This window comes from Gossypium hirsutum, chromosome A05 (genome assembly GCF_007990345.1).
Source record: "Gossypium hirsutum isolate 1008001.06 chromosome A05, Gossypium_hirsutum_v2.1, whole genome shotgun sequence".
Taxonomy (NCBI): Eukaryota; Viridiplantae; Streptophyta; class Magnoliopsida; order Malvales; family Malvaceae; genus Gossypium; species Gossypium hirsutum.
This window is the reverse complement of record NC_053428.1, coordinates 7514284-7541562: the sequence shown is the minus strand read 5'-3', so window position 1 is coordinate 7541562 and position 27279 is coordinate 7514284. Positions and strand designations below refer to the sequence as shown.

Below are 27279 nucleotides of genomic sequence, written 5' to 3'. Positions count from 1 at the left end.
TCGTTAAGTAATGAAGAAAATCATCAAGTAGGAGGAATGAAGTAATAGCTTCTTCTTTTTAACATTTATTAATAGACTAATATCCTAAACCAATATAAAATAGGTTAATTTTGTCTTAATGTTTTTTTAACTTTCCAATTTACATGGAAAAATAACATTCACATCTTTTATCACAGGAATCACATTGTCATATTTATGGGAAAGTAACTCTCAATGGAAAGTTATATTTCGAGGAAAGTAAATAAAATTTGACATATCAAATGTTGGAATCACTTTCCAATTGACTAAATTATCAAGAAAGTGACTAATGTTCATAATACCAAACGCTACCTAAGGATATTTAATTCATGGAATGTAATATTACTTATGGTATATAGGATTATCAAAATGTAAGATTATTTAACATATTACTAAGTATTAGGAGTGAGATCGGTTCAATCCAGTCTGTTTTTTAGATTTTTCGAGCCATCTATCATAATTTGATTCAAGTCTCAATTATTTTTATATTAATTTTTAGTTTTGATTTTTGAATTTTTGAGTTTTGTTTTATGTCCTTTTAGATATTATTTAAGATTCCACACGGAAGGTAAAATTATTTAAGGAAGAGATGACATTAAAATTACCCCATATATTATGGAATCTTGACACTATTGAGAACGTGAGATTATCATCTCAAAATAATATTTGAAATCTAAACACGATATTCACGTTATGAAATTTTACTTTATCATCGAGAATATAAGATTCCACAAACCAAATGACTCTTAAGAGATGAATATATTTTAAACCAAACTTAAATAATAAGTTAAAATATTTAGATTAATAAATTTTCATAAAATTAGAAATATGCATTTATTTTGATAATTTTATCTTTAATAACTCAATTCTTTTTAATAAATTTATCAATAAATGAACATTTTATTCACCATATATAATGGGAAAAAAGTCTTTGATATTTAATTGAAGATCCAAATTTGAAATTTCAAGCATTGAATGTCAAAAAAGATGAGATTTAATTAAATCCAAAGAAAACATGCACTTAAATATATGATTCTAAACCGGCCATTGAAACTCTGCCATTCCAATTTTAAATAACGGAGTTAAAGGCTATAGCTAGGTCAAACACCATTACACAGCACTTTTCATATATGGACAAAAAGAAATTATTTTACACGGTCAACATTGTTTTAATTAGCTACCTTTACTTTGTCTAATTTCCCACTTTTTTCTACACTAACACAAAGATTTATTGATTTAATAGTATAATGTGGAATCATAAGTCATGAAGCATTGATTAAAAAGAATAATTAATTATAATTAATCAGGACAGTGAATGCATAATTCATGTGATTGCCTCTCGCGCTCCCCAGAATGTAGTTGTAAAATGATGATGGTATAGCGTTTTTGTTTTGGGTATTGTTAGGATTGTGTTGCACTTGCACTACCTTAATTAATCTGCATTTTAAACAACAGAAGTACGGACTACTAAATTTTATTTTAAAGTGGAAATCGGATTCTTGGTGTCATCAAAATTTTAATCTGCCGAGTCAACTCCGAATTTATTCATCCACTCCGCACTAATTGGCATCATCCATAATTTATGTATTTTCAGTACATTATTTTTATTTGTTTTTTCATGTAGTATATTTTCAGTATACATACCCCAATTAGAAGTTAATCTGACCATCTTTATTACATTTTTATATTATACCAAAATGTTTTACTTTCTCACCAAAAGTCAAAACTTTTGCATGATTTTTAAGAAATGAATTGGAATATTGTTTTTTATTAGCTAATATTTTTTAAAGTTACAAATCATTAAATTATAGAGTATAATTTTACTCCGGTTTTGCGTTGGGCTAATTATTTATTTTCTCATTTATTTTGATTTTTTGTATATTTAAAATTTAATTTTTATATTTTTTATTTTTAAGAAATTAGTATATTTACTTTTTGAATTTAAAATATTTAGCTTCATTTGTTAACATTTTTATAATTCTTTTGTTAAATTTGTTAGTGTGATATTTTGAAATTAAAAAGATACTTACTTAATATCCATGTAAAATAATGACACCATAATAGGCTTGAATTTAATAGATAATTTTAACGGTGTTAATAATCCTTAAAAGTTGGCATCAACATGTTAATCAAGATAAATTATTTAAACTAACTAACGACATTATAAAAATTGGGATGCTAAATTATATTAAAATTAAAGTATAAAGCTTCAGATTTAATTTTGAGTGAAATATAGAAATCAAAATTAAATTTTAACTACTCTTATATAATCTCAAAACAATAAAAAATTTAAAAATAAAATTTCACCATAATCTTTTTCATATATATAAAAATGGCAGTTGTCATGAAAGAAAGGCTTAGAGCCTTCATGTAAAAGTTGTATAGATGAATTGAATATTTTAATTTAATTCAATTTAAATTATTTAACATAAAGAATTGTATAATATATATATAGACAGAAATGGTCCAAGGTCACTCTACCTCAATTAAAATGAATCAAGAATTACATAATTATGGATATTGTTTAGATACTTCGTACCAAAAGATAAGTTATACTGGTTATTTAAGGTAAGATTATAAAGGTTATCTGCCACTTTATTTTTCTCTCGTCTAATCTACTTAACATCAGCTTCGACGAAGAGCTCAAACATGCCTCTAATTTCTTTGATCCGATGGTCTAACATTTCAATGTCCTCACGGTGTTTCCAAAAAAGATTAACTAGACTCACACAATCGGACTCAAAGATGATCTTATAGAAGTTAAACAAGATGACCAAAATGATACATTCAATCAACACACTTAACTCCGCTCACTCCGTGCTCACATAATTCCCTTATAACACTACCACCAAAAACGAAACCATCACTATAATGAATAATAACCCAATTCCTGTTTTGTTGTCAACCATGGGGACCATCAAAGAATTGTAATCTATTAATTGAACGTTTGGAGTCTCAAATCTTCCACCTCTGCTACATCTTAAGACTTCACTAGTTGAATAGGATATAATAATTACATGAGCACAAAAAAACATTAACGTTATATAAATACACTAAACAATAACAACTATTGATATTTTAAAATTGATATAAATATAAATTTGTAACGTGATTAAACAAATAACTGTAAATACGAATGCAGTCATGCCTTTTTTGAAAGCCATTAATAATTAAATTATAGTTTTGTTTTAATTTGAAAAAAAAGAGAGGATAAATAGTGCGAATTTTATTAAAACATTTGTTTTGTCTTTATTTTACATTATTTTTATTTTATACTCTAATAATCATTGTATAAAACATTTATTTAAAATGATAAACTAATATATTTTAAGTTTATTTTTAATTAAAAATTCCAAGTGAATTAAATTGAAAAATTATCAACTTAAAATACTTAATTATTTGTTTCAAATTTCTCTTATAATATATAATATGTGACTAAGAGCGTGTTTAATAAACTAAAAAATTAAGTGCTGAAAAATTAAAGATTGAATTTGATAATTACTATTTATATTATAAAATTGTTTGATATATTAGTAAAAATTAAGCATTGAATATAATTGTTTTATTTGATAATAGTAAATCTTGGTGTGGACATCATTTTTTTTTGGATAAAAACGGGGTCGACTTGTGTTTTAAAAAAAATGAATCAGGAGTCGCCACCAATCCTTTTTTATAAGGTGTGATTGGATCACCTCGAAAAGCGGTTGTTTTTAATAAACGGTTCGATTTTATTAAAACAACAAGTTTGGTCCGCGAAATTCAGAAAACGGGTTCGGGAGTCGGTTACGCACGAGGAAGGGTTGGCACCCTCGTAACGCTCAAAATTGGTACCTAGTTGACTAGTTAATGTCTTGATGTCGAAAATTGATAACTTAAAAGAATTTTAAAAAATACGATCCTTGATTAAAACGTTGAAAATTTTCAAGAAAAGGAGGGTATTTCACGTTATTCGAGAAAGAGAATCATTTCCAGTAAGGAGGACACAATGTCTCGAATTCCCGATACGCGAATGAAAAGTGCTTATTTAGAAAATATTTAATTATCTTGGATTAAAAAGGGATCACAACCAGTAAGTTAGGACACGATCCTTTTTAATTCCCGATATTAAAGAAAAAAAATTCGTGTAATAAAGTTTAAAAGAATATTCAATTGTTTAAATCAAATGAAGAAATCGCAACCCAATACGTTAGGGCACAATTTATCAAAATATTAAACACTGAATATTACATTTATTTCGAAAAATTCTCGTTTCGAGAAAGCAACATGTCACATCCAATGCGTTAGGACACAACGTATTGAATTCTTGATAACGAGCTTGTTATCATTTTTGAAGAGTAGTCTCGATTATTTAAGTTCAACGAAGAAAGTCGGAACCCAATACGTTAGGGCTCGATTCTCTCGAAGATCCAAAATACCGAATATTACTTATATTTTTTTAAAATTTCTTTTTTTGAAATCTAAATAGAAATGGGCGTAATGGAATGATGATGATGTAAGCAAAATAATCTCGAGGAAAACAAAATATAAGTAAATAAGAAATTATATATATAAATAAAATCAATTACGTATATACAATAATAAACCAATATAAAGCATAATAAATAATAATAATAATGGACATACAGATAAATAAATAAATGAAGAAAATAAATAAAAGATATGTATATGGATTATAAAAAATAAAAGCATAAACATTTACATATATATAGGTATATAGATTATAAAATAATATGTATATATATAATATAAGTATATACGTTATATAAAAAAGGTGTGTATGCACATAAATTTATAAAAATATGAAAAATATATGTATGTATGTATTTCAAAATTATTAAATATAAAAGTTTATGTAAGTATGCATATGCACGTATATGTATATAAAAATATATATAAAAATTATAAAATATAAAATATATATAAGTATGTATATATATATATATGAGGAAATAATAATAATAATATAATATTAAGAAAATAAACAAAATAACAAAAGGACTAAGTTAAAAATTTAACAAAATTCGGGTCAAATCACAAATAAATAAAAAGGGAGGGATAATTCTAAACACGCGCGAGACATGGAGGGACTAAAGATGAAATTTGTCCTTCGTCTTTAAAACGACGTAATTTGGGTAAGGATCAAATTGAAAACGAAAAAAATTTCCGGCTAAAATTCAAAATATTAAAAGAACCTAATTTTAAAATAAATAAAAAGCGGAAGGGCTAAAAGTGCAATTAGCCCTTCCGTAAAAAACACGCGGATCCCCTAAGGCAGACGGGTTGGGTCTCGGGTCTTATGCAAAAACGGCGTCGTTTTAGGGGCTTTCTGACCCTTCCAAAACGGCGCCGTTTTGGATCCTTATATAAATCAAAAGCCCTAAAAAAATCATTTCATCCCTCTTTTTAAAAAAAAAAATTCAGAACTCTTTCTCCCCCTCTCTCTTCATGCCCTCCGACGATTGGCTTTTCACCACCGTCCGTCTGTCCGTCGCACCGCCACTGAAACGGCGGCCAACGAAGCGCAACCAAGGGTTTTTAAAAAGCCTGGCCTTCGGGCGATTTGAAAATCGGGTCCTTGAATCCCTACGAGCGCCGAGACAAGGGCTCAGAATCCATCCTTCAGATCCGGGCCGACGACGGCGAGAGAACCTCCGTCGACGGAGCCAGAGAGCGATTCAGGTGCGCTCCTTTTTCTTTTCCTTTTTATTGATATATTTTTTAACGGATTTGTTTAAAAATAAATGAAAGTAAACGAATCAAAAAAGAATAAAATGAAGAACACAGCAACCTTTGTTCATTTTCTTATTTCTGATGTTGTTTTCCTTTTTTACAAAAAATCCCCCCTTTGATTACCGATGATCAAGCCCCCTTTTATCCCCCGAAAATGATACAATAAAATGTTATTTTCTACTGCTTGGTCTCTACTTTGCGTGTTCTTTCATCTTGCAGGGAGTCAGAGGGCAGGTGAGGGAGTTGGTGGTGGCGTGGGACAAGGCGATGGCAGAGGGATGGGCACGGCGCTAGGCTTGGCTAGCGTTTCCGCCCTAGTCTGACTGGGTTTGGGGCCGGTTGGGCTTATTGGGCCGTTTGGGCTCTGCCAATTGGGCTGATTGGGTTAGGCTAGTTGGGCCTGGGTAGTTTTTAGGCTAAAATTTGTTATTGGGCCCTGGGTCAAAAATTGGGCTTGTACAGCTGCCCCTCTTTGCTCGTTGTCGTGTAACGATAACAGAGCAAAGACTAAGAAAGACCAATTTTTGTCCAGTCTTTGCCGAGTATTGACTTCTCTTGACGCTTCTTTTCAAGTAACTTTATTCTAGTCCACTGTGTCTTGTTGCGTCGACTCACTCCACTGTAACTTCCAAAAGACAAAACTTGTAGCTTCAATCCACTCTATTGTAGCTTCAGGGAGTAAGGTCCATCATTTTGACCCGCTCCACTGCAACTTCAGAGAGACAAGGTTTGTGACTTCGCTTCCATCTATTCCACTACAACTTTAGGGGAATAAGATTAGACATGATAAGAATCGCTATCTACTGTCCGCTCCGCTACAACTTTAGGGAGACATGACTTGTTGTTTTCAGTCTATTCCACTGCATCTTGAGGGAAATAAGACTTGATACGATCTACTCTACTATAACTTCAGAGAGATAAGATCCTTTATTTTAATCCACTCCACTGTAACTTCAGGGAGATAGGATAGTGTATTCGATCTGCTCCGCTGTAATCTCAGGGAGATAAGATCTCTGGCTTCAATCTGCTCCACTGTAACTTCAGGGGGACAAGATCTGTAATTTCCAATCTATTCCACTACAGGTCAGGGATATAGGACTTATGGTTTGAATCCGCTTCCTTACACTTGAAGATAAGATTTGCTGTCTTTGATCTGCTCCGCTACGGCTTAGGGAGACAAAATCTGTAACCTTTAACCAGCTCCAATGCAACCGATGGAGGCAAGGCTTTGTTTTTGATCTGCTTTGCTGTTAATGCAGGAAGGCAAGATCTGCTTCTTTAACTAGCTCCACTGCAATCGATGGACGCAAGGCTTTGTTTTCGATCTGCTTCACTGTTAATGTAGGAAGGCAAGATCTTTTGTCTTCAACCAGCTCTATCACAACCGAAAGAGGCAAGGTTTGTGTCTTTGATCTGCTTCGCTGTCAATGTAGGAAGGCAAGATCTTTTGTCTTCAACCAGCTCTATCACAACCGAAAGAGGCAAGGTTTGTGTCTTCGATCTGCTTCGCTGTCAATGCAGAAAAGCAAGATCTTTTGTCTTCAACCAGCTCCATCACAACCGAAAGAGGCAAGGTTTGTGTCTTCGATCTGCTTCGCTGTCAATGCAGGAAGGCAAGATCTGTAACTTCATTGATCTGTCCCTTGGGGAACATGACCTGTATGTTCTATTTTATGAACCTAATTGTGCCTAGTGATTAGGATGACATAATCAGAATGAATCAAATGCTCCTAACTAGATATGTATGAATGACATTTGAATGAATGCAAAATGTCATGAAGATGATTCCTTAATGCTTAGGTTAACATCACGTAAAAACTTATTAAGGTTTTATCACTGACGTACTACAACGCCTTTTTGCTCGTCTGGTATATCCAAAGAAACACTTAATCTGGTTGCCCCCCACTGTAAACCTTAAAGTTTAATCTATTAGGGCACAAAATTTGTACCATCATTCTCCCTCTACAATCCAAGGGTAGAAATATGGTTTTTCCTCAATCCTCTTTTATCACAATTCAAGGATATAGGATCTTAATCTTTCTGGTCCCCCTTACACCATTTCCAGGGTGTCGTTTCAAAGACTCATGCACAAATGAAGGCTCTCTTCTCCGAGGTAACCTCTTCCTATTGCCTAGTGATCATTGCTTGCTTGTTTATTTAAGCTTTTTCATTGACACGACATCTTGTCCTTTTGTTCAATCAATGCATTTGTCAACAAAATCCAAAGAGAAAGTCCAAACTTAGACTCTTCCTTCTCAAATTTCCAACCTTCAAATTTGGCATGTTCTAAACAATAGTCCTGTTTCAGGTTCCTGTATTATTTAGAAACTTTTCAGAGTAATATGCAAAACTTCCTTTGTGAAAGTTTTATTAGTCCATTAATCATTATTCCAATGCTTGCAAAAAAGTCATAACAATGGATAAGAATAAAGTTGGTTCTGAGCATAGCTTGAAAGAACAAATTATCGAAAATAGTGAAGAAGGACAACAAAAGAATTAATTGGGAATGTATATCTTGGAAAGAAAAAAAAAGTATTCCAAGAACAACAAATAACATGAGAATTGGGTGCCCCAGATATCACAGCTTGAACTTCTCTATACAAACTTTCTGAAGACCCTTTTGAGTTGGACATGTGTTTAGGAGATCTACAATGCTCTGTCGATGCCCTCAAGATGTCGCCTATCCTTTCCTGTTGATTCAGGCATGGCAAGATCAACACATGCCTCAATATGAACAAAACTTGAGCAGCTTATATCACCTCATGCCCCATTTTGATCAGTATTTGAGCCGCCCCTTTCGGGTTTTCAACTCAAATCCCCTTTGGCCTAAGGTGCCCTTTGCAGGTTTTCCCCTTAGCCTCTCCATTTCTACTTTTTCATTTTTCATTTTTTCATCTTCTTCTTCTTTTTTTTTTTTTTGAATCAAAGTGCCCTTTTGCAGGTTTTCACCTTGGTCCTTCCTTCTCCTTTAAACGAAGTGTTTCTGGATCCGAGTTTATAGGATTAGCAATCTCACTCAGGGTCAGTGCTCTTCTAGAAATGGTCTTCCTTACAACATAGGGACTTTCCTAGTTTGGCATTCATTTCCCTTTAGAATCCTTTCGTTAAGGAAGAATCTTTTTCAACATCCAGCCTTCTTGTGGAATTCTCTGAGACGAGCATGTTTATTATGGGCTCATATTATTTATTTATGGTACATCTGACCCTGATGAATAGCTTTTAACCCTTTTCCTAGGGCCAACTAATCACATTGCGATTGGATCCCTTCAACAAGCAACGAGGGGATTTTAATAGGTAGAACTACCTCAATCCTGTAAACCAAAAAGAGAAGTGTTGCCCCAATACCGATGTTCGACAAACAATGAGGGTAAATGGCAATTTCTCACATCGATCCTCGTAAGTCTCAGTCATTTTCCTTCAATTTTTGATGTTCAACTCTAGGAACTTCAGTGACGAATCGTGGTGTCCACTTCTGAGCTAATTTGAGACTTCAGCTATCGTGCTATTGTTTAACCTCAATGCATTCTCCAATACTCTCTTCTCTGAAATTCTGTATCGGTATACGATGCCTTTAGCTCATGAAGTAGCCTCTCAAAATGAAACAATGCCCATTAGAAGTCTTCGATAATGGTGATGTCCATGCCCCATTGTGCTCAAAATTTGAGTCGTCCTTTTTCGGGTTTTCAACTCAGATTCACCTTTGGTCAAAGCGCCCTTTGTGGGTTTTCGCCTTGGCCTCTCCTTTTTTCTTTTTCCTATTTTGACTTTGATTTTTTGATTTTTTGATTTTTTGAATTCATGAGATTAGGCAAGTTCTGGTCATGCTTTTCGACCAGAATCAATGTTATTCTAAAGTCTTCCACATAAGATCTTCCACTTTCATCTTGTATGTGAGAAACCTTCTTTGGTACCAGATTTCTTTCATAGAGCCCTTTTGGGACGCAACTACGACAGAAAAATTTGGATCTCTATCTTTAATCAGGATAAAATCTAACAACATCTTGAAGGGATGGAAACTCAACTTCAAATGGGTAAAGCTATGCTGACTCAACGAGAGAGGCATTGCCCCGGCAAAGAATTGCATCGTTCGCACTGTAAATTTCTGACATCGTGCTGTTGTGCAGGTTTTATTATCAAGCTCACAATTTCTAATGATTCACTGAGAGGTAGGATCTGTTTATCCTTTTGTTCTACCATCCTCAACAAGTTTGGAGATAAGCTACGCTCTGTGTCAACTTCAAAGTCGTGAGATCCCTCTAAACACATGTCTCGCTCAAAAGGAGATTCTAAGTCTGTAGCAGTGTCATTCATGTCGTTGATATCCAGAGACCTATTGTAGGTACAAAATAATATATAAAGAATGTATGAATTTAAGAATAATTATCTGCACAGTATGATTATGAATAAATGAAAGAATGATTTGGATGGAAGAATAAAAGAATAATCAATGAAAAATATTAGTTCAAAAGATCGCAAAGATGCATTCTATTAAAATAATGACGTTCAGACATAAGCCTTTTTCACGAAAGACTTCTTGTTGCTCTAGGCTGAAAGCAACAAGTGTGTTTTGAATATTACTCTGAGTAAGCTCTAAATGCTACAAAGGTTTCTTTAGAACACTCCCAGGTTTATAAGGGCGAACACCTAATAAGATCCCTTTTCAATTATGTCTTCATATATGGTATTGATGTGAAGACTTCCCAACACTTTCTCATATATTGCGTTCACCCCATTTGTTAATCATGATTGGGTGGCGAATTTTCTGCAAACTTGACGACACCCATGTTGGTGAGCTTTTCAACCAGTTTCTTGAAGGCTATGCAGTTCTCTATGGAATGCCCCGTATTTCCCGCATGATACTCGCATTGTGCATTCGCATCGTGCCATTTGGGGTTCGGAGGCTGTGGAGGTTTCGTGTAGAGAGGGGCGACAATACGTGCGTTGAATAAGCTTTGATACAACTCCTTATATGACATCGGAATTGGCGTGAATTGAAGGTTCTCAGTGCCTTGCTTCACATACGATTCTTGTCTAGATGAACCTTGCTGACTAGTAATCACCTTTCTTGGCTGTGTAATCGATTTGTTGTAGGTGTTCACATTGCTCACCTCATTTTCCTTCTTCTTTAAGTCTGACCTCCTATTATTTTCTCCAGCATCAATCTTTCCACTTCTCACGGCACTTTCAATCATTTCACCGCTCATGACTATGTCTGAAAAACTCTTCGAAGCACTTCCTAACATATGGGTGATGAACGGGGCCTTCAATGTGTTGATGAAGAGCATCGTCATTTCTTTCTCTAGGAGTGGCGGCTGAACTTGGATAGCGACCTCCCTCCACCTTTGCGCGTATTGCCTAAAACTTTCATTAGGCTTTTTCTCCATATTTTGAAGGGTAATTCTGTCAAGGACCATATCAGCTACATGACTGTATTGTTTCATAAAGACTTGTGCTAAATCCCTCCAAGAGCTAATCTGGATACGCGTCAATTGATTGTACCACTTAGACGCTGCCCCAGTGAGGCTATCTTGAAAGCAGTGTATGAGCAGTTGGTCGTTGTTGACGTATCCGGCCATACGCCTACAGAACATGGTAATATGAGCTTCTGGGCAGCTGGTCCCATTATATTTCTCGAATTCCGGCATCTTAAATTTGTAAGGAAGTACCAAATCCGGAACTAAACTCAGATCTTTCGCATCTATTCCACGATAGCCGTCGACACTTTCTATCGCCCTAAACTTCTCTTCAATCCATTTCCATTTCTCCTCAAACTGCTTTGGTAACTCCTCCTTCATCTTGTCTTTCTCCGCTACTTCATCGAAGTCCGGGACAACCAGATTATCGTCAGGACTAGAACCAGATCTGCCCTGAAGGTTCTTCGGTATTGAAGCGTCACCTTGAAAGTGCTGAGGCCTAATCGAAACAGAAGATCTTCGTGGATGTGGTTCAATCTGAATTTGCGCTTGCGGAGGCGTGTATCCTGGAGAAAAAAGTGGCTCATCATTGTTTCCTTCTTCATCGCAAACCACAGGATTTTTCCCTTTATCCACTCCCTTGGTTATTAGTTGCGTCAATTTAGTCATTAGTTCATCCTGAGACTCCTTCATCTTTTGTGCCATGTCTTTCTGGATCTTTTCCATATGTTCTTTCATTTGCACCTGTAACTGGTCTTTCATCTCTTTTTGCGTTTGCTCCAGTTTCTCTAATCTTTGATCCATTTCTTTGGCTTTGCGACGTGTACCGTAAGGATGTTTGGTTGATTGGTTTTCCAGATTAGCTGAAATAATTTTACATAATTAGGGTCACTTCGTGAAAATCTAATGCATATGATGCAATGTAATGCAAATGCATGAAATGAATGCCTAAAGAGACGTTGATTCTGATTCAATTACATTTAGGAAACTTTTCTAGAAAGCAAATTCCCTTACATAAAACGGATACATGTACGACCTCACCCTCATATTCCAAGAAACAACATCGATTTTTTCTTCATCCGCATGTTTGAGGTAATCTCACCAATAGATGCCATTGCTAGCTCATTTTCTTGATCTTGGTCGTGATCCATCATCTGCCCATCTTCATAAGGCTCGTCAGCTTGTTGAAGGCTTTTGGACAATCGTCTCGAATCCCCAGGCCACCAAGCAAGGTCACGAACTCTTCCATCGCCATTCTTGTGTTTCTCAGAATATGTTTGGGAAGTCGTATTGTTTTCCACTTTATCAAGGAATTCGTATTCCATGACAAGCTTTCTAATTTAGTAATTGGATTTGAATCCATATCTCTTTCCTAAGATGCAAATGCAATGTAATGCAATCATAATCAAAACACAACAAGAAGGGTTAGTACAAAACATAAGCAAGCACAGAAACAAAAAGTACCTAATCGGGTAGATACTAGGGGTTTGGAGTGGCTCTACCTAGGTTAAGTTCCTAAGTCTACTATATGAGGGTTGGTTCTAAAGTAAGGGTACCCGAACCAGCAGATTCCTCGATCCTCACCCATTATAGGCTCATACGGACTGAGTTCAGTTCAGGGGAATACATTTCCCTATGGCCATGCGGAGATGAAAATCTCACGAAGACATAGGTACGGATGTATCCCGAAAGCGATTCACTATCCCATGCGGAGGTGAAAACCTCACGAAGGCGTAGCTTCTCACTCCCACTTAAAAGGGTATGACCAACGGTCATGCAATGCAATGTGCAAAAATAAATCTGAACTTAAACACAACAATTATGAATCACAATGACGAAGATCATAATAAAGATAAATAAAAATACAATGAAAGGACCGTATATTTAAACTAAGTTTTTGATTTTTGACAAAAAGACAAAAAGTAATCAACTCATGGCTTGACTCTCGTGTTTGTTCCCCAGTGGAGTCGCCAAGCTGTGGACATCATTTTTTTTTGGATAAAAACGGGGTCGACTTGGGTTTTAAAAAAAATGAATCAGGAGTCGCCACCAATCCTTTTTTATAAGGTGTGATTGGATCACCTCGAAAAGCGGTTGTTTTTAATAAACGGTTCGATTTTATTAAAACAACAAGTTTGGTCCGCGAAATTCAGAAAACGGGTTCGGGAGTCGGTTACGCACGAGGAAGGGTTGGCACCCTCGTAACGCCCAAAATTGGTACCTAGTTGACTAGTTAATGTCTTGATGTCGAAAATTGATAACTTAAAAGAATTTTAAAAAATACGATCCTTGATTAAAACGTTGAAAATTTTCAAGAAAAGGAGGGTATTTCACGTTATTCGAGAAAGAGAATCATTTCCAGTAAGGAGGACAAAATGTCTCGAATTCCCGATACGCGAATGAAAAGTGCTTATTTAGAAAATATTTAATTATCTTGGATTAAAAAGGGATCACAACCAGTAAGTTAGGACACGATCCTTTTTAATTCCCGATATTAAAGAAAAAAAATTCGTGTAATAAAGTTTAAAAGAATATTCAATTGTTTAAATCAAATGAAGAAATCGCAACCCAATACGTTAGGGCACAATTTATCAAAATATTAAACACTGAATATTACATTTATTTCGAAAAATTCTCGTTTCGAGAAAGCAACATGTCCATCCAATGCGTTAGGACACAACGTATTGAATTCTTGATAACGAGCTTGTTATCATTTTTGAAGAGTAGTCTCGATTATTTAAGTTCAACGAAGAAAGTCGGAACCCAATACGTTAGGGCTCGATTCTCTCGAAGATCCAAAATACCGAATATTACTTATATTTTTTTTAAAATTTCTTTTTTTGAAATCTAAATAGAAATGGGCGTAATGGAATGATGATGATGTAAGCAAAATAATCTCGAGGAAAACAAAATATAAGTAAATAAGAAATTATATATATAAATAAAATCAATTACGTATATACAATAATAAACCAATATAAAGCATAATAAATAATAATAATAATGGACATACAGATAAATAAATAAATGAAGAAAATAAATAAAAGATATGTATATGGATTATAAAAAATAAAAGCATAAACATTTACATATATATAGGTATATAGATTATAAAATAATATGTATATATATAATATAAGTATATACGTTATATAAAAAAGGTGTGTATGCACATAAATTTATAAAAATATGAAAAATATATGTATGTATGTATTTCAAAATTATTAAATATAAAAGTTTATGTAAGTATGCATATGCACGTATATGTATATAAAAATATATATAAAAATTATAAAATATAAAATATATATAAGTATGTATATATATATATATGAGGAAATAATAATAATAATATAATATTAAGAAAATAAACAAAATAACAAAAGGACTAAGTTAAAAATTTAACAAAATTCGGGTCAAATCACAAATAAATAAAAAGGGAGGGATAATTCTAAACACGCGCGAGACATGGAGGGACTAAAGATGAAATTTGTCCTTCGTCTTTAAAACGACGTAATTTGGGTAAGGATCAAATTGAAAACGAAAAAAATTTCCGGCTAAAATTCAAAATATTAAAAGAACCTAATTTTAAAATAAATAAAAAGCGGAAGGGCTAAAAGTGCAATTAGCCCTTCCGTAAAAAACACGCGGATCCCCTAAGGCAGACGGGTTGGGTCTCGGGTCTTATGCAAAAACGGCGTCGTTTTAGGGGCTTTCTAACTCTTCCAAAACGGCGCCGTTTTGGATCCTTATATAAATCAAAAGCCCTAAAAAAATCATTTCATCCCTCTTTTTAAAAAAAAAAATTCAGAACTCTTTCTCCCCCTCTCTCTTCATGCCCTCCGACGATTGGCTTTTCACCACCGTCCGTCTGTCCGTCGCACCGCCACCGAAACGGCGGCCAACGAAGCGCAACCAAGGGTTTTTAAAAAGCCTGGCCTTCGGGCGATTTGAAAATCGGGTCCTTGAATCCCTACGAGCGCCGAGACAAGGGCTCAGAATCCATCCTTCAGATCCGGGCCGACGACGGCGAGAGAACCTCCGTCGACGGAGCCAGAGAGCGATTCAGGTGCGCTCCTTTTTCTTTTCCTTTTTATTGATATATTTTTTAACGGATTTGTTTAAAAATAAATGAAAGTAAACGAATCAAAAAAGAATAAAATGAAGAACACAGCAACCTTTGTTCCTTTTCTTATTTCTGATGTGGTTTTCCTTTTTTACAAAAAATCCCCCCTTTGATTACCGATGATCAAGCCCCCTTTTATCCCCCGAAAATGATACAATAAAATGTTATTTTCTACTGCTTGGTCTCTACTTTGCGTGTTCTTTCATCTTGCAGGGAGTCAGAGGGCAGGTGAGGGAGTTGGTGGTGGCGTGGGACAAGGCGATGGCAGAGGGATGGGCACGACGCTAGGCTTGGCTAGCGTTTCCGCCCTAGTCTGACTGGGTTTGGGGCCGGTTGGGCTTATTGGGCCGTTTGGGCTCTGCCAATTGGGCTGATTGGGTTAGGCTAGTTGGGCCTGGGTAGTTTTTAGGCTAAAATTTGTTATTGGGCCCTGGGTCAAAAATTGGGCTTGTACACTTGGTTTTTGAAAATTCATTATTTCATAATTTTAGTCTTGTTAATATGATGTTATTTATTTTATTTTGAGTAGTTTGCATAAAATTTAAATATTATATTTGAATATTTTTAATAAAAAGAGGAAATAATTTATTTTAAAAAATATTTTAAAAAATAAAATTAACTTATTAATTTTCACTTTTAAATGATACCACACTTTTTTTTTAGAAATTTAATGTAATTATCAAATACAACTAAAAAATTCCAATCAAACAAATTTGTTGTGAGTAGATTGATTCTTTTGTTTTTTAATGTGAGTCCTGATAGACAGGGGTGAAGGTAAAAATTCTTTTTTAGGAGACTAAAATTAAAATTTAAGTTTTATAATAGTAAAAATGTAATTTCACCATTTAATAGTTTATATTTTTATAATTTTTAAAAGATTAAATCAAATTTTTATCATTTTTAGGGGGGCAAAGTGAAATTCTAACTTTACTAATTTAAAATTTTAAAAATTTTAATAAGTTTAAATGAAAATTTTTCCATTTTAAGAGAAGCTTGAGCCTAGGCCTATGCCAACCCTTAGCTACGCCTCTGCTGATAGAGCAATTATTATGTATAATAATATTTTTATTTAGCATATTAAAAATCATAAATCAAGTAATCAAATTTGTACATATGTTTTGATGGAACAATTAATAAATGATATATCGATTAAATTTAAGAAATGTATTAAAAAGGCAACGGATAAAAAATTCCTAGTAACATCATCCATATATTTTATATGTGCTTTACTTGACACTTATTATCAACATCATCAACTTTTGGCGTCTATATAATTATATATGATGGCTGATGCGTCGTATTGGCCACTTCTTTCATACGTATAATCTTCATGACTTTGTCAAAAAAAAAAATGAATAATAACAAAGAGGAAAAGGGACAAATTAAGCAAAGCAAAAATTTTAAAAAAAAAGTCCCAAAATCCAGACGGGACACCTTAAGTTGTTTCCACATACATTATTCTTCATTATTTGTTTATTTAGTATTTATTTTTTTTAAAAATTTATGTGAATATAAAGCTTAAAGATATTCTTTATAAAAACGATAATTTAAAAAATAATAATAAGATGATGGATGCATAGAATTTCTATCACTTAGGGTTTATGAGAAGGATGAGTTTATGGCCGCCCAATCGTGTTGGCCTATGAAAGTGATTCCCCCGTTTCTTTTTAAGCCATTTTCACCCCCACTCCAACCCAATCACACGGATTTAGTACGATAGTGGATATATTTATCATCTATTTTTTTCTTTTTCTTTTTTGTTATAAATAATAATATGTTTAATAAAAATTCATATTTTTTGAATGGTAAATTTATTAATTCATTTTATGAATAGAATATACAGTTTGAAAAAAAAGAAATAAATAACAAACATTAGTTACCAATGATTAGCTCCATCAACACGGCAAATACTTCAGTCTTAACACTAATATAATATTATAACATGTTGACAACTGACACTGTTACAACTCAAACGTGACATATTTAGAGTGATTGTAAATACTTAACATGATAAAAAATTAGCCATAGATGGTCCAAAGCAGCGGACAAAATCGACAACATAATCGAGCATCCACCAATTTGTAAAGGATGATGACAAAACCGTCCCTAAAATCACTTCCAAAAGTAAAACCACATTCATAAATAAAATTAAGAAACTTATACTAACCAAGACAAAAACTTTCAAAAGTAAAAACTTATTAAGCAGAGAAAAAAAAACATATAACACTTAAGACAACATGGGTCCGAACTGACTCATAAAATTATTTATTACTTTGAAATACTCTTAAAATAGAAACAAAAACAGATTAAGAAGCCGAGGAAGAGCCATCATTCGAGAGTATCTATGATCAACCCACTTTTCAAGAGATATTGTTGTGATCAATGGAGGTTTAATGATGACAAACACTATTATCTGTTCATTACAACTTGTAAAAATAATGAAAATACCCATAAAACAAATTTACAAAATGAAAAGAGAAAATGTATGCGAAGTGAATAAGGAAAACAAAAAAGTGAGAGTTGGTGGGAAGAGAAAAAGGCGGTGCGTTGGACAAATTTAAAAAAAAACAACGAAGAAACCAATGGCATGAAAAAAAATTAAAAAAATTAATACAATTAATTAAAAATTTATATTTAATCCATTGATAATTTATACGCTTTATTATCATTTGAAATAATGGTAAGTAAATTTATTTTAAAAAATTAAAATGATATATTATGGTCTGATTGTATATGTACATAGTGCATAAAATATTCAACCATATAATAAATATTATCTTTCAATATTGTGTCGTTACATTTCCGAAACCAGTAAAAGAAACGGGCTTTGGGTGTATATCAATGTTTCATAGAAAATGGTGATCTAATTTCATGTATTGAATATTTGGACTGCTTGAAAATTTTGAGTTTTGTGAGACAATTAAACCATCCAAATGTTTGGCATTTTGAAAGAAGTAGCCACATATGAATTATTCTGACATGTATTGAGCCTTGAAGTAAGTAAAAAAAGAGAGAGGTTAATGATCTGGAAAACACAGCTATCAAGCTCAGGATTAATGGTGTCCAGCTCTCCTTCCATTGTATTCTTGCTCCATTTTTTTGTCACTATTTGCCTTCCAATTTCTGCCACGTTCAGCGGAAGAAAGGCATCGATACCAATACGCTATTGCGTTTCTTTACTCTAAGATTGACACTTCAATTTGACCATCTCATTTCACAGTATATGTGTTCATTGCTAATTCAATACAATTTACTGTTACATTTTATGTTATGTTACTGAGTTAAAATATGTAGTTTCTGCACTTATTTGTTTCTTTGAGAATTAAAAGGATTTATATTCGATTTAAACAAAAATATATCATAGTTTCCCACAAATCCCGTCCAATCAATGGAGTTGATTTTACTAGTATTAATCATGGTAGATATTTTCAGAGAATGAGGGGTCAATTTTTTTGCGCAAAAATCTAAGTAGACTACTTGTGTAGTTGTGTGAGCGTGAGTGCTTCTTTTTTTTTATACCGGATCTTAACATAAAATTCTATAAATGGAATAATGCCATTAATATTTTGTTTAAGCGTAATGAGTAATGATCGGCTCTGCTTTATTTTATTTTAAATTTCTTTAAATCACGAACTTTTCTGAGCCCAAAGGAAGAGTCATTTCAATTTTTATGGTGGCGTAAGGCAGGTCCCATTGGACACGATTCCAAAGGCTTTTTGCCTTCCTATAAATACCCCTCACAATTTCCCATTCTAATTTCCATCAAACCACCCCTCACCCATTTCCTTCTGTGTAGACCACGGTTGAACGCTGCTGCTGTTGCTGTTGTTTGATCTCTTCACAAAGGTAGTTACTTATCTAAATTCTAGCTATCTTCTAAGTTTTGGTTTTAGAATATTTCTCTCATTTTTTTTCTAATATATGCAGAAAAAAATTTAGTACAATTAATCTGCCTAGTACGATGATGTCTGGTCCACTTAGCAAGAGCATAGGCTTATCTTCAGCTTTGAACATCACTGAAGAAGCAACTAATGTCACTAACAATCAAGGCATAGTATCTATTCTTGGATCGGATACTGATCAGAGACCAACCAAAGGTTCTTCACTTAGAAGAACTTTATCAGCTGATATGTCTTCCAAGAAATGGCTCACTCAACTGAACAATACTGTATCTTCCGATGAACTCCCTGTTTCCATTGCAGACTCATCCTCACAGGAAGCAGAAGAAGAGAATTATCAAGAAAAGAAGGCACTCGAAAAGCCTGCCCAGTTCGATATATGGACCTCAATCATTTCAAGCAAACCTCAAGACGACTCCAAACCGCTTCCCCCGCCTTATATTCACCCTCTTGTAAAAAGATCGGGGAGCTGTTTAAGCGAGAAAAGCCTCGAAATTTGCACTGAGAGCCTTGGTTCCGAGACTGGCTCGGATGGGTTTTCTTCCTATCCTCCGTCGGAAACCGGTGACGTGGAGGAAGATCGTAAAGAGGAAGATCAACGACTCCGACAGCAAAAACTCGCTTCCTACGATGATGAAGATGATCAGCCAAGGATTCTGAAATATAACAATGATGTGGTTGCCAAGAAAGCGCCACACCATGGATCATTTCCTCCACCAATCCCTTCCCTTTCTCGCAAAGATGGAGCATCAATTCGCATGGAGACTCATCGTGATAATGGCAGGTTGGTTCTTGAAGCTGTTTCAGTGCCTTCGAAGAAAAACTTCCTCGCTCAACGCCAAGATGGTCGCCTAGTCCTCACTCTTGCCATGAATGAAGTGATGATGATCGAAGAAGCAGAGGAAGTGGAAGAGTTTGAAAGCTTTGGAGACGAAGAGAAAGGAACTGATCAAATGGACATCATCGGTGAAGAAGAAGAAGGTGATCGTGGTTGCGAGATGGAGAAGGCTAATAAACTTTCGAGCGGAGCAATGAATGTCCATAGATTAGCTGTAATGATGAACAAGCCCATATGGTTAGCAAACAGGAACCCGACATGGCCTGAAACTTTTGATGAAATAGTTAAATTTGGAGAAGAAGAAGAGGAGAAAATTGAGCCAAGCACTCCGCCGCCAGTACAGTCACTGTCACCGCGGCCTCGAATGGCTAGGCTGATACCATCACCACCGCCACCACCATCGTCAACAACAACAACAGCAGCGTCATTCAATTCATATGAGTACTATTGGAATCGACCCAATCAACCCATGTCGCCAAAGGCAGCCATCCTTGCGCCACCAGCACTCAATGACAATAGCGACAGCCATCTTATTCTCTCCCAGAATCAAACAGCTAAGGATCAACAACAATTACTGGTTTTGAGGGGCAACAATGGTGATTACTTTGTTCCTTTGCTAAAAGGATGCAGAGAAACAAGATCTCTTCTACTCTGGGATACCTATTGCATTGCCACCTCCTGATGCCAATCATCAAAATACCATCCCCAGAAACATCAAATTCCTTGAAATTTGTGCTTATATTTATTGTCATTACTTACTATTATTAACCTATCTGTTTTTTTTTTCTCTCCTTTCTAGTTTTTCCACTTTCACTCCTTGAGGGTGATTGTGATTGTGTAGTCAAATTTCCAATAAAAAATCAAGAAAAGGGAAAGAGAAAATGATGAAATATTGTTATATAATTTGTATTTATTTACTATCAGTGTTCTTTTATGTTTTATTTTATAACTTTTGCATGATAACTAATTTAAATAAAATTAGAATTTGTAAACATTTCTTTAGGGTTAAAATTTTAGCGATAGATTATTTATAAAAAGATCATGTTTCTTAATCCACATAATATGATCATAAGACCAATTAAAATTAAATTAAAAATTACTAATAATCAATTCATAAAAAAAACACAAATTAAAAATTTTACATGCACAAGAACAATCAATTTATTTAAATGTCAGTCAAATTAGAAAAACATATAAAATTACTTACATTTATACTCGTCATTGATATAGTAGTAGTAAATTTGTACGGTTTTCTTTGTCTTTTTTATAAAAAAATAAAACTAAAACACTGAGTAAATCATCTAATTTTAAGTTGTACGATCTAGTAGTATGTCTGTCTATCTAAGTTTAGAATATGATAGTTATTTATAAATTGTGTTTTATTTAATAAAATAAATAAAATAATTAAATATGTTTTAGTCATCAATTCAGCAAACCCATATACATGAGCTTGTTGAGATTGATGGATATTTTTTACTTTCAACAATTGAATTAATAAAATGTACATATGTGGTAGCACTAATTTAATTGTTTAAAACTTTATTTTTTTGTGGGTATCAAAACATGGACAATCAACTGAAAGAAGCCCTTTAATTTGTTTTTAATTGCCATAATAAACTTTAATAACATTAAATTGATAAAATAACTTGATAAAATTCTTATCAATACTCATTTGATACGGGTTCAAATCGTGTGACCTTTATTCTTTATCCTAATATTGTATAAAAAGATACCAATTAATCTTTATTCTATTTAAGACTAAGTTTATAAGAATAATTTTCATTGTAATTATTGAATAATTTATCACATCTGTATTTATATTGAATGAACTGCGAAGCTTTGACACTTCGGTAAAAACAAAATTCTAGATATTTGAGTATTGAGTTTCAAGTTCTACCATAGATAATTGTTATGTGTGAATTTTTAATTCTACCAAGTGTTGTTTGGATTACTATTTTTAATCCGTTTGTACTTTATACTGGTTTGATTCTATTTTATGACAAGTTGGACATATACTTATACTATGATTGCATTATATTCATACTTGTAAAGTCTAAAAAAAATAAAAAAAAATCACTAACCGATGTCATATATATTTATATATTCTATATTAATTATATGATGTAAATAATTACAATTATTATTTATATAGTTCATATATCTCAAAATTTTAAATCGAAAAATAATGTATGTTTCGTTGTTACAATAATTCAATCGATATAATTATAATTATCAAATCAAATATAATATGTATTATAGATGCCATATTGGAGATATATTCTATTATATTTAATTCATGGAGAAGGGGGAGTCGAAATTTTAAAAAAATTTGGGTTGAATTAGAGGTGCTTATGAATTTTCAGTGTAGGCGAGTTAAGGTTATCGTGCAGGATAGATAACCCAATCTATGGACGGTGATCTGGTGGCCCAGTCAATGGACTTCTGAACCGACTTGGATCCATGGCCCGAAGTGAGAGATAGACTAGAACCAACTAGTCGGCCCGATTCCGTGCGATTGCTTCTGCATTTCGCCTCTGGAACGTGAAGGCAGAAGAAGGCAGGCCTGCGAAAATAGCCGTCGAATAGAGAATCAATCTGTGGAAAATACACAAAGAAACAGGAAATCAGCGATGGGAGAGAGCAACAGCAGCGTTGATGAGGATTTGCTTCTCAAAGAATTCTTCGCTGAAGTCAGCGAAGTCGAAAGAGACAACGAAGTCGTCAGGTTTTCTATCTTCTTTATTCTTCTTTCCTTTGATTTTAATAGTTTTACCTTTTTTTTCTCCCGTTAATTTGTTCTTATGCATGGGATTGTGTTTTTTTTTGTTTAGTTATTTTAGTTTTATTGGAGTCTCAGCTATTAGGGTTCATTCTGTTATATAAGCATCAAAAATGAATTCGGTGAAGTTTTTCAATTTTTATTTTTATATAATTTCTAATGTTGTTTTCTTTCTGTAAAATTTGAGCTCAAATAACGTACTTCACCTTCGATGAATTGGGTAGCTTTTTAAGTTTGATTTTTATAGCTGTAACAATATGATTAGTTAAGAAATATTTGTGTAAAACTTGTAGCTCAATTACTCGTTTAATTTTATGGGTATTCTTCGTATTTGATGCTGTTTATCAATTCTAGATTACATTTTTCTTTTTGCTGTTTTGTATGAGAACTTGATATTGATAAATGTCTTCAAGATCATAGTCATGCAAGTAATATCTAAGTTGGTGAAACCCCTAAATACAATAATATTCTATAAGAGTGCATTGATGCATTCAGTATAAGTATAACCGGTCTACTATTAGCATATGTGCAAGAGCATCAAGCTTAAGGGAATTTGGACGCACTTATAATAATTTAAGCTGTCTAGTAACATGAAATTGGGGCAATTTGACATACGTTTAGATGTTTAGTGATTCAGTCAAATGTAAAGCACTAATTTTCTTCTAATCCCCTTGTACCTTTGTTGTGATAACCAGAGATGCGATAGATACATCATTCTCTCCTTCCATATACATATAGGTATGCAAGTCGAATATATGCCAGAGCCGAACTGCTTTCGGTTTTGTCAAGGCTTGTTGCTATGTTTGAAGGGTCATTCCCCATATCCAGACCCAGTTTGAGGTGTCAGACATGTGGCCAAAATGGATCTCATTGGGAAAAAAAATAAAAAATAAGATAGAGTTGTAGCAATATAGCTGCTCCCTCTGAGCCTCTCCCTCTTTCTGAATTAGTGATATTTAATTTAGCTTTTGCTTCAAATATAGTGATTGATTTGGATCATTGAGGCAACTGCTATAACTTTTTGTCTGTTATGCATAGATGGATGCTTGGTTATATTCATTGCTGCATAAACCCCAGAATTTGGGAAGTTCTTGTATTAATGATTTACATTTTTACTTCATGACTTTGTTGTATGACATTTTTTGGATGCCTTTTTTATTTGAAAGAACTATCTTAATCCATGAGAGATGCTATTTTTTCTGATCCTTTTTCCAATACCAAAGTGATGTTAGTGTACATAAGAAAGCTACCTGGCCATCAATTATTAATTATCTTTGTTATGCCTTTCCTTTTGTTTTATGTTGTGCTCCAACTAATTTGCTTTGCTTCTAGCAAACAGTGACGTTTCTGTTTATTGTTGATGATCTATTTTCTTCATAATCTCTTGATTAACTTTTGGCATATTTAAATGCTCTCTGGAAATTGTAGGATCCTTTCATGCTTCAAGTTAAATCCGTTTGAGTTTTTGAAGCTGCCATTTGATTCATCACTAGATGATGTTAAAAAACAGTATCGAAAGGTGATCTTCTTCCATGGCCATTTCCTCAGCTGTTGATGATTCTTTAACTTGGATAGTTATTGATATATTTCATGCTAAATGTATGTAGTTATCATTAATGGTCCACCCTGATAAATGCAAGCATCCACAAGCAAAAGAGGCTTTTGGAGGTTAGTAGATAATGTTTTTCTCACATCTGGAAAGGCTTCCTTATTAGGTTAACTTTAAATAGAACATTATCAGATTAATTAAATTTTATTATTGTTGCTGTTGTTGTTGTGTATTCCTTGTGCTGATTAAATATCTAATGTTTTCTGACTGTATCTGCTCTTTTGATGGTCCCTCAACTATAAGAACCTATAATGATAAGCAGCATCAAATGTGCAAGTCAATCTTGATGAATTTTAAATTGGTTGAGTAATAGCACCTTGAGCTAGGCACCGACTATTATGTTGTTTGTTTAAAATGATATGAAATTTAGGAAGAATGATTGATGGAAGAAGGAAAACAATGATGATGTGTTTGTGTTGAATATGAAAAAGAACAGCATAAAACTAGATAAAGAATTGAGAAGATTCAGAATTCTTCTCTCTATTTTAGCTCTGTATTCCTACTTTCCATCTAATTTTATCACCATATTCATTTGCAAAAAGTTGAAACCATTTCAGCCCTAATAACACCAGATGTCAGTATTTAATAACACTAGAATTGCAGCTTAGTTGCAGTAAGATTAATAATGCCTTTGCACCACTACTTTCACATAAAATGTTAGGATGTAATGCCCTGCTTCTACATACTTATATTTCTTGTCTGTTTATCCATGGCGTGAGTGGAGAAATATTTAGGATTGTTTTCATCATTCTGTGATGCATGTGTATTTATTTTACAATTACTGGAAATGTTTATATTAGATTGTCTTAACTACACTGGGTTTTTTACTTGTGAGCAGCACTAGCAAAAGCCCAACAACAATTGCTTGATCAACAAGAAAGGGATTATATTCTTAGCCAAGTTACTGCTGCAAAAGGTAATGCATAAATTTTAATAACTTTCTGAGGAGGCCTTATATATTTGCATAGCATTGTTACTTGAAATTTATTAAAAAATCAGAAACTTTTGTTTGGAATCTTATTGCCAATGGCATGTAGTTTTCACTTTTCTTTAGTTGACTTCTCTGTTTTTGTTATGTTCAGTTCGTTCGATGAATAACTAGTAAACTTGTCAGTTTATAGATCAGTATGATTATAATTGGCGATGTGCTATCATAATGTGCATCTGTTTGATTTGATCTTTTTAAATTGAGCTTTGTCTCTTTATCTTTTTTCCTTTCTTGCATGAATAAACAAAATAAATCTAAAACCTTCGGTAACTGAAATAAGTTCTCATGTTTCATTTGATGCAATGTGCAGAAGAACTTAGAGCTAAGAGGAAGAAGCAGTTAAAGAAAGACACAGCTTCCAAACTAAAGTCATTAGTTGACGAGGTATGTCCTTAAAATATTTTCCTTATAAGTTTCACATAGACCGATTTGGTGTAATTAGAGTTTTAGCTTTTATGCTTAGAGGAAGTAATGGAGGCTCAATTATCTGTCAATATGCAGCCTTGATTGAATATCTGTTTTTGTATGCTTTAAAATAATATTTGTGATAAATGTTCTCGTTGCTTTTCTATGTCTGATATTACCTTCCCATGAAATTTGATGTTTAGTGCTGACCTGTCCCATCCAATTCCTCTAGATTTTTATGGCAAGAGAAGAGACTAAGCTAGTCTGTTTATTTGCAGGGAAAATCTGAACTAGAATATGAACAATCAGAGGAGTTCCAGCAGGAGCTGAAATTGAAGGTTAGAGAGTTATTGACCGAGCAGGAATGGCGGCGGAGAAAAATGGCAATGAGGGTATGTTGGGTTCTGTTAATATCCTTTGCATTCTTTAGTTGTTCTCGCTCAGGCTTTACTATTACTATGATGAGTTAAATCATCTGTTCTTATTTCATCTTCAGATATCTGAAGAAGAAGGTCGACTAAAGAAGGATGAAGAAGAGCAAAAGGAGATGTGGAAACGGAAGCGTGAACATGAGGAGCAGTGGGAAGGAACAAGGGAACAGCGAGTATGTTTTCTCCGGCTTTATTTTTATAAGTTGACTACCTTAGATGATGACTTTACACTTACGGTTATTGGATAGTTGAACAGCTTTTAAGATATGATATCTTGCAGTCCAGTCTATTAAATTATGGGTTTTTCATGTATTGGTCAGGTTTCAAGTTGGAGGGATTTTATGAAGTCAGGGAAAAAGGTAAAGGTTATAAAATATTGGTGAAGTCAGGGATTTTCTGGAGTCATTGCTAATTTAAAAAAGGAAAAAGATTGACGGGTTTGTATGTATGTTTACAGTCGAAGAAAGGAGAACTTCGTCCCCCGAAACTGAAGACAGAGGATCCCAACAAATCGTATGTTCAGAGGCCCGTAAAGCGGGGTTAATTGCTGGCTACTGCTCTACTTAACTTCCCTTTCTCACTATTATTATTTTACAATGTAGCTTTCAACCAACCTACTCAGTGTTATTCCAATATTTGATATGTATTGGTATCACCCTCTTTTAATGAACCCCTCTGAATTTACCTGTTTCGTGTTTTTTAGTATCTTTTCAAGTATATGCAATATATAGTTCATTTTTCAGGTTTCATAACATATGATATGTATTTTAGGACTGACATACTATTTTGTTTTTTCATACTTAAAATAAAATAATTAAGGATGAGGCGTGTTTAAAGGATTTATATACAAGCTTTTTACCATCCCACCTATATTTATTGTTAAATTAATTTTAAAAACATTTTTTTTATATAAAATGTTTTTTTCACTCACGTGTAATATGATATACATTTTTCTTAATATATGATATAACACCATCTCATTATATGTATTTCTACCTACTAAATTATCAATACGAAGCGTGGCATTTTTGTTTCTGAATGA

At 33.5% G+C, this 27279-nt stretch overlaps 2 protein-coding genes across 2 annotated transcripts; both read left to right on the top strand.

Moving 5' to 3' along the window:
• The first annotated feature begins 18977 nt into the window (after positions 1 to 18977).
• On the top strand, positions 18978 to 20942 carry LOC107959226 (protein FAF-like, chloroplastic). The gene is made up of 2 exons (XM_016895228.2): positions 18978 to 19134; positions 19216 to 20942. Exon 2 carries the CDS (start codon positions 19250 to 19252, stop codon positions 20705 to 20707), a length of 1458 nt encoding a protein of 485 aa, XP_016750717.2. The 5' UTR covers positions 18978 to 19134; positions 19216 to 19249; the 3' UTR covers positions 20708 to 20942.
• Positions 20943 to 22294: 1352 nt separating this feature from the next.
• LOC107959227 (J domain-containing protein spf31) lies at positions 22295 to 26921 on the top strand. Its single transcript, XM_016895229.2, has 9 exons — positions 22295 to 22750; positions 24233 to 24323; positions 24412 to 24472; positions 25252 to 25329; positions 25712 to 25785; positions 26085 to 26198; positions 26303 to 26410; positions 26558 to 26596; positions 26695 to 26921. Exons 1-9 carry the CDS (start codon positions 22656 to 22658, stop codon positions 26779 to 26781), a joined length of 747 nt encoding a protein of 248 aa, XP_016750718.2. The 5' UTR covers positions 22295 to 22655; the 3' UTR covers positions 26782 to 26921.
• Positions 26922 to 27279: the final 358 nt, after the last annotated feature.

Excerpts from the sequence above, each read along its gene's own strand:
- LOC107959226 (XM_016895228.2), top strand. The coding sequence starts at position 19,250 with ATGATGTCTGGTCCACTTAGCAAGAGCATAGGCTTATCTTCAGCTTTG.
- LOC107959227 (XM_016895229.2), top strand. The coding sequence starts at position 22,656 with ATGGGAGAGAGCAACAGCAGCGTTGATGAGGATTTGCTTCTCAAAGAA. Across the intron at positions 25,330-25,711 it reads CCAAGTTACTGCTGCAAAAG|AAGAACTTAGAGCTAAGAGG; the intron begins GTAATGCATAAA and ends TGCAATGTGCAG. Across the intron at positions 26,411-26,557 it reads AAGGAACAAGGGAACAGCGA|GTTTCAAGTTGGAGGGATTT; the intron begins GTATGTTTTCTC and ends TGTATTGGTCAG.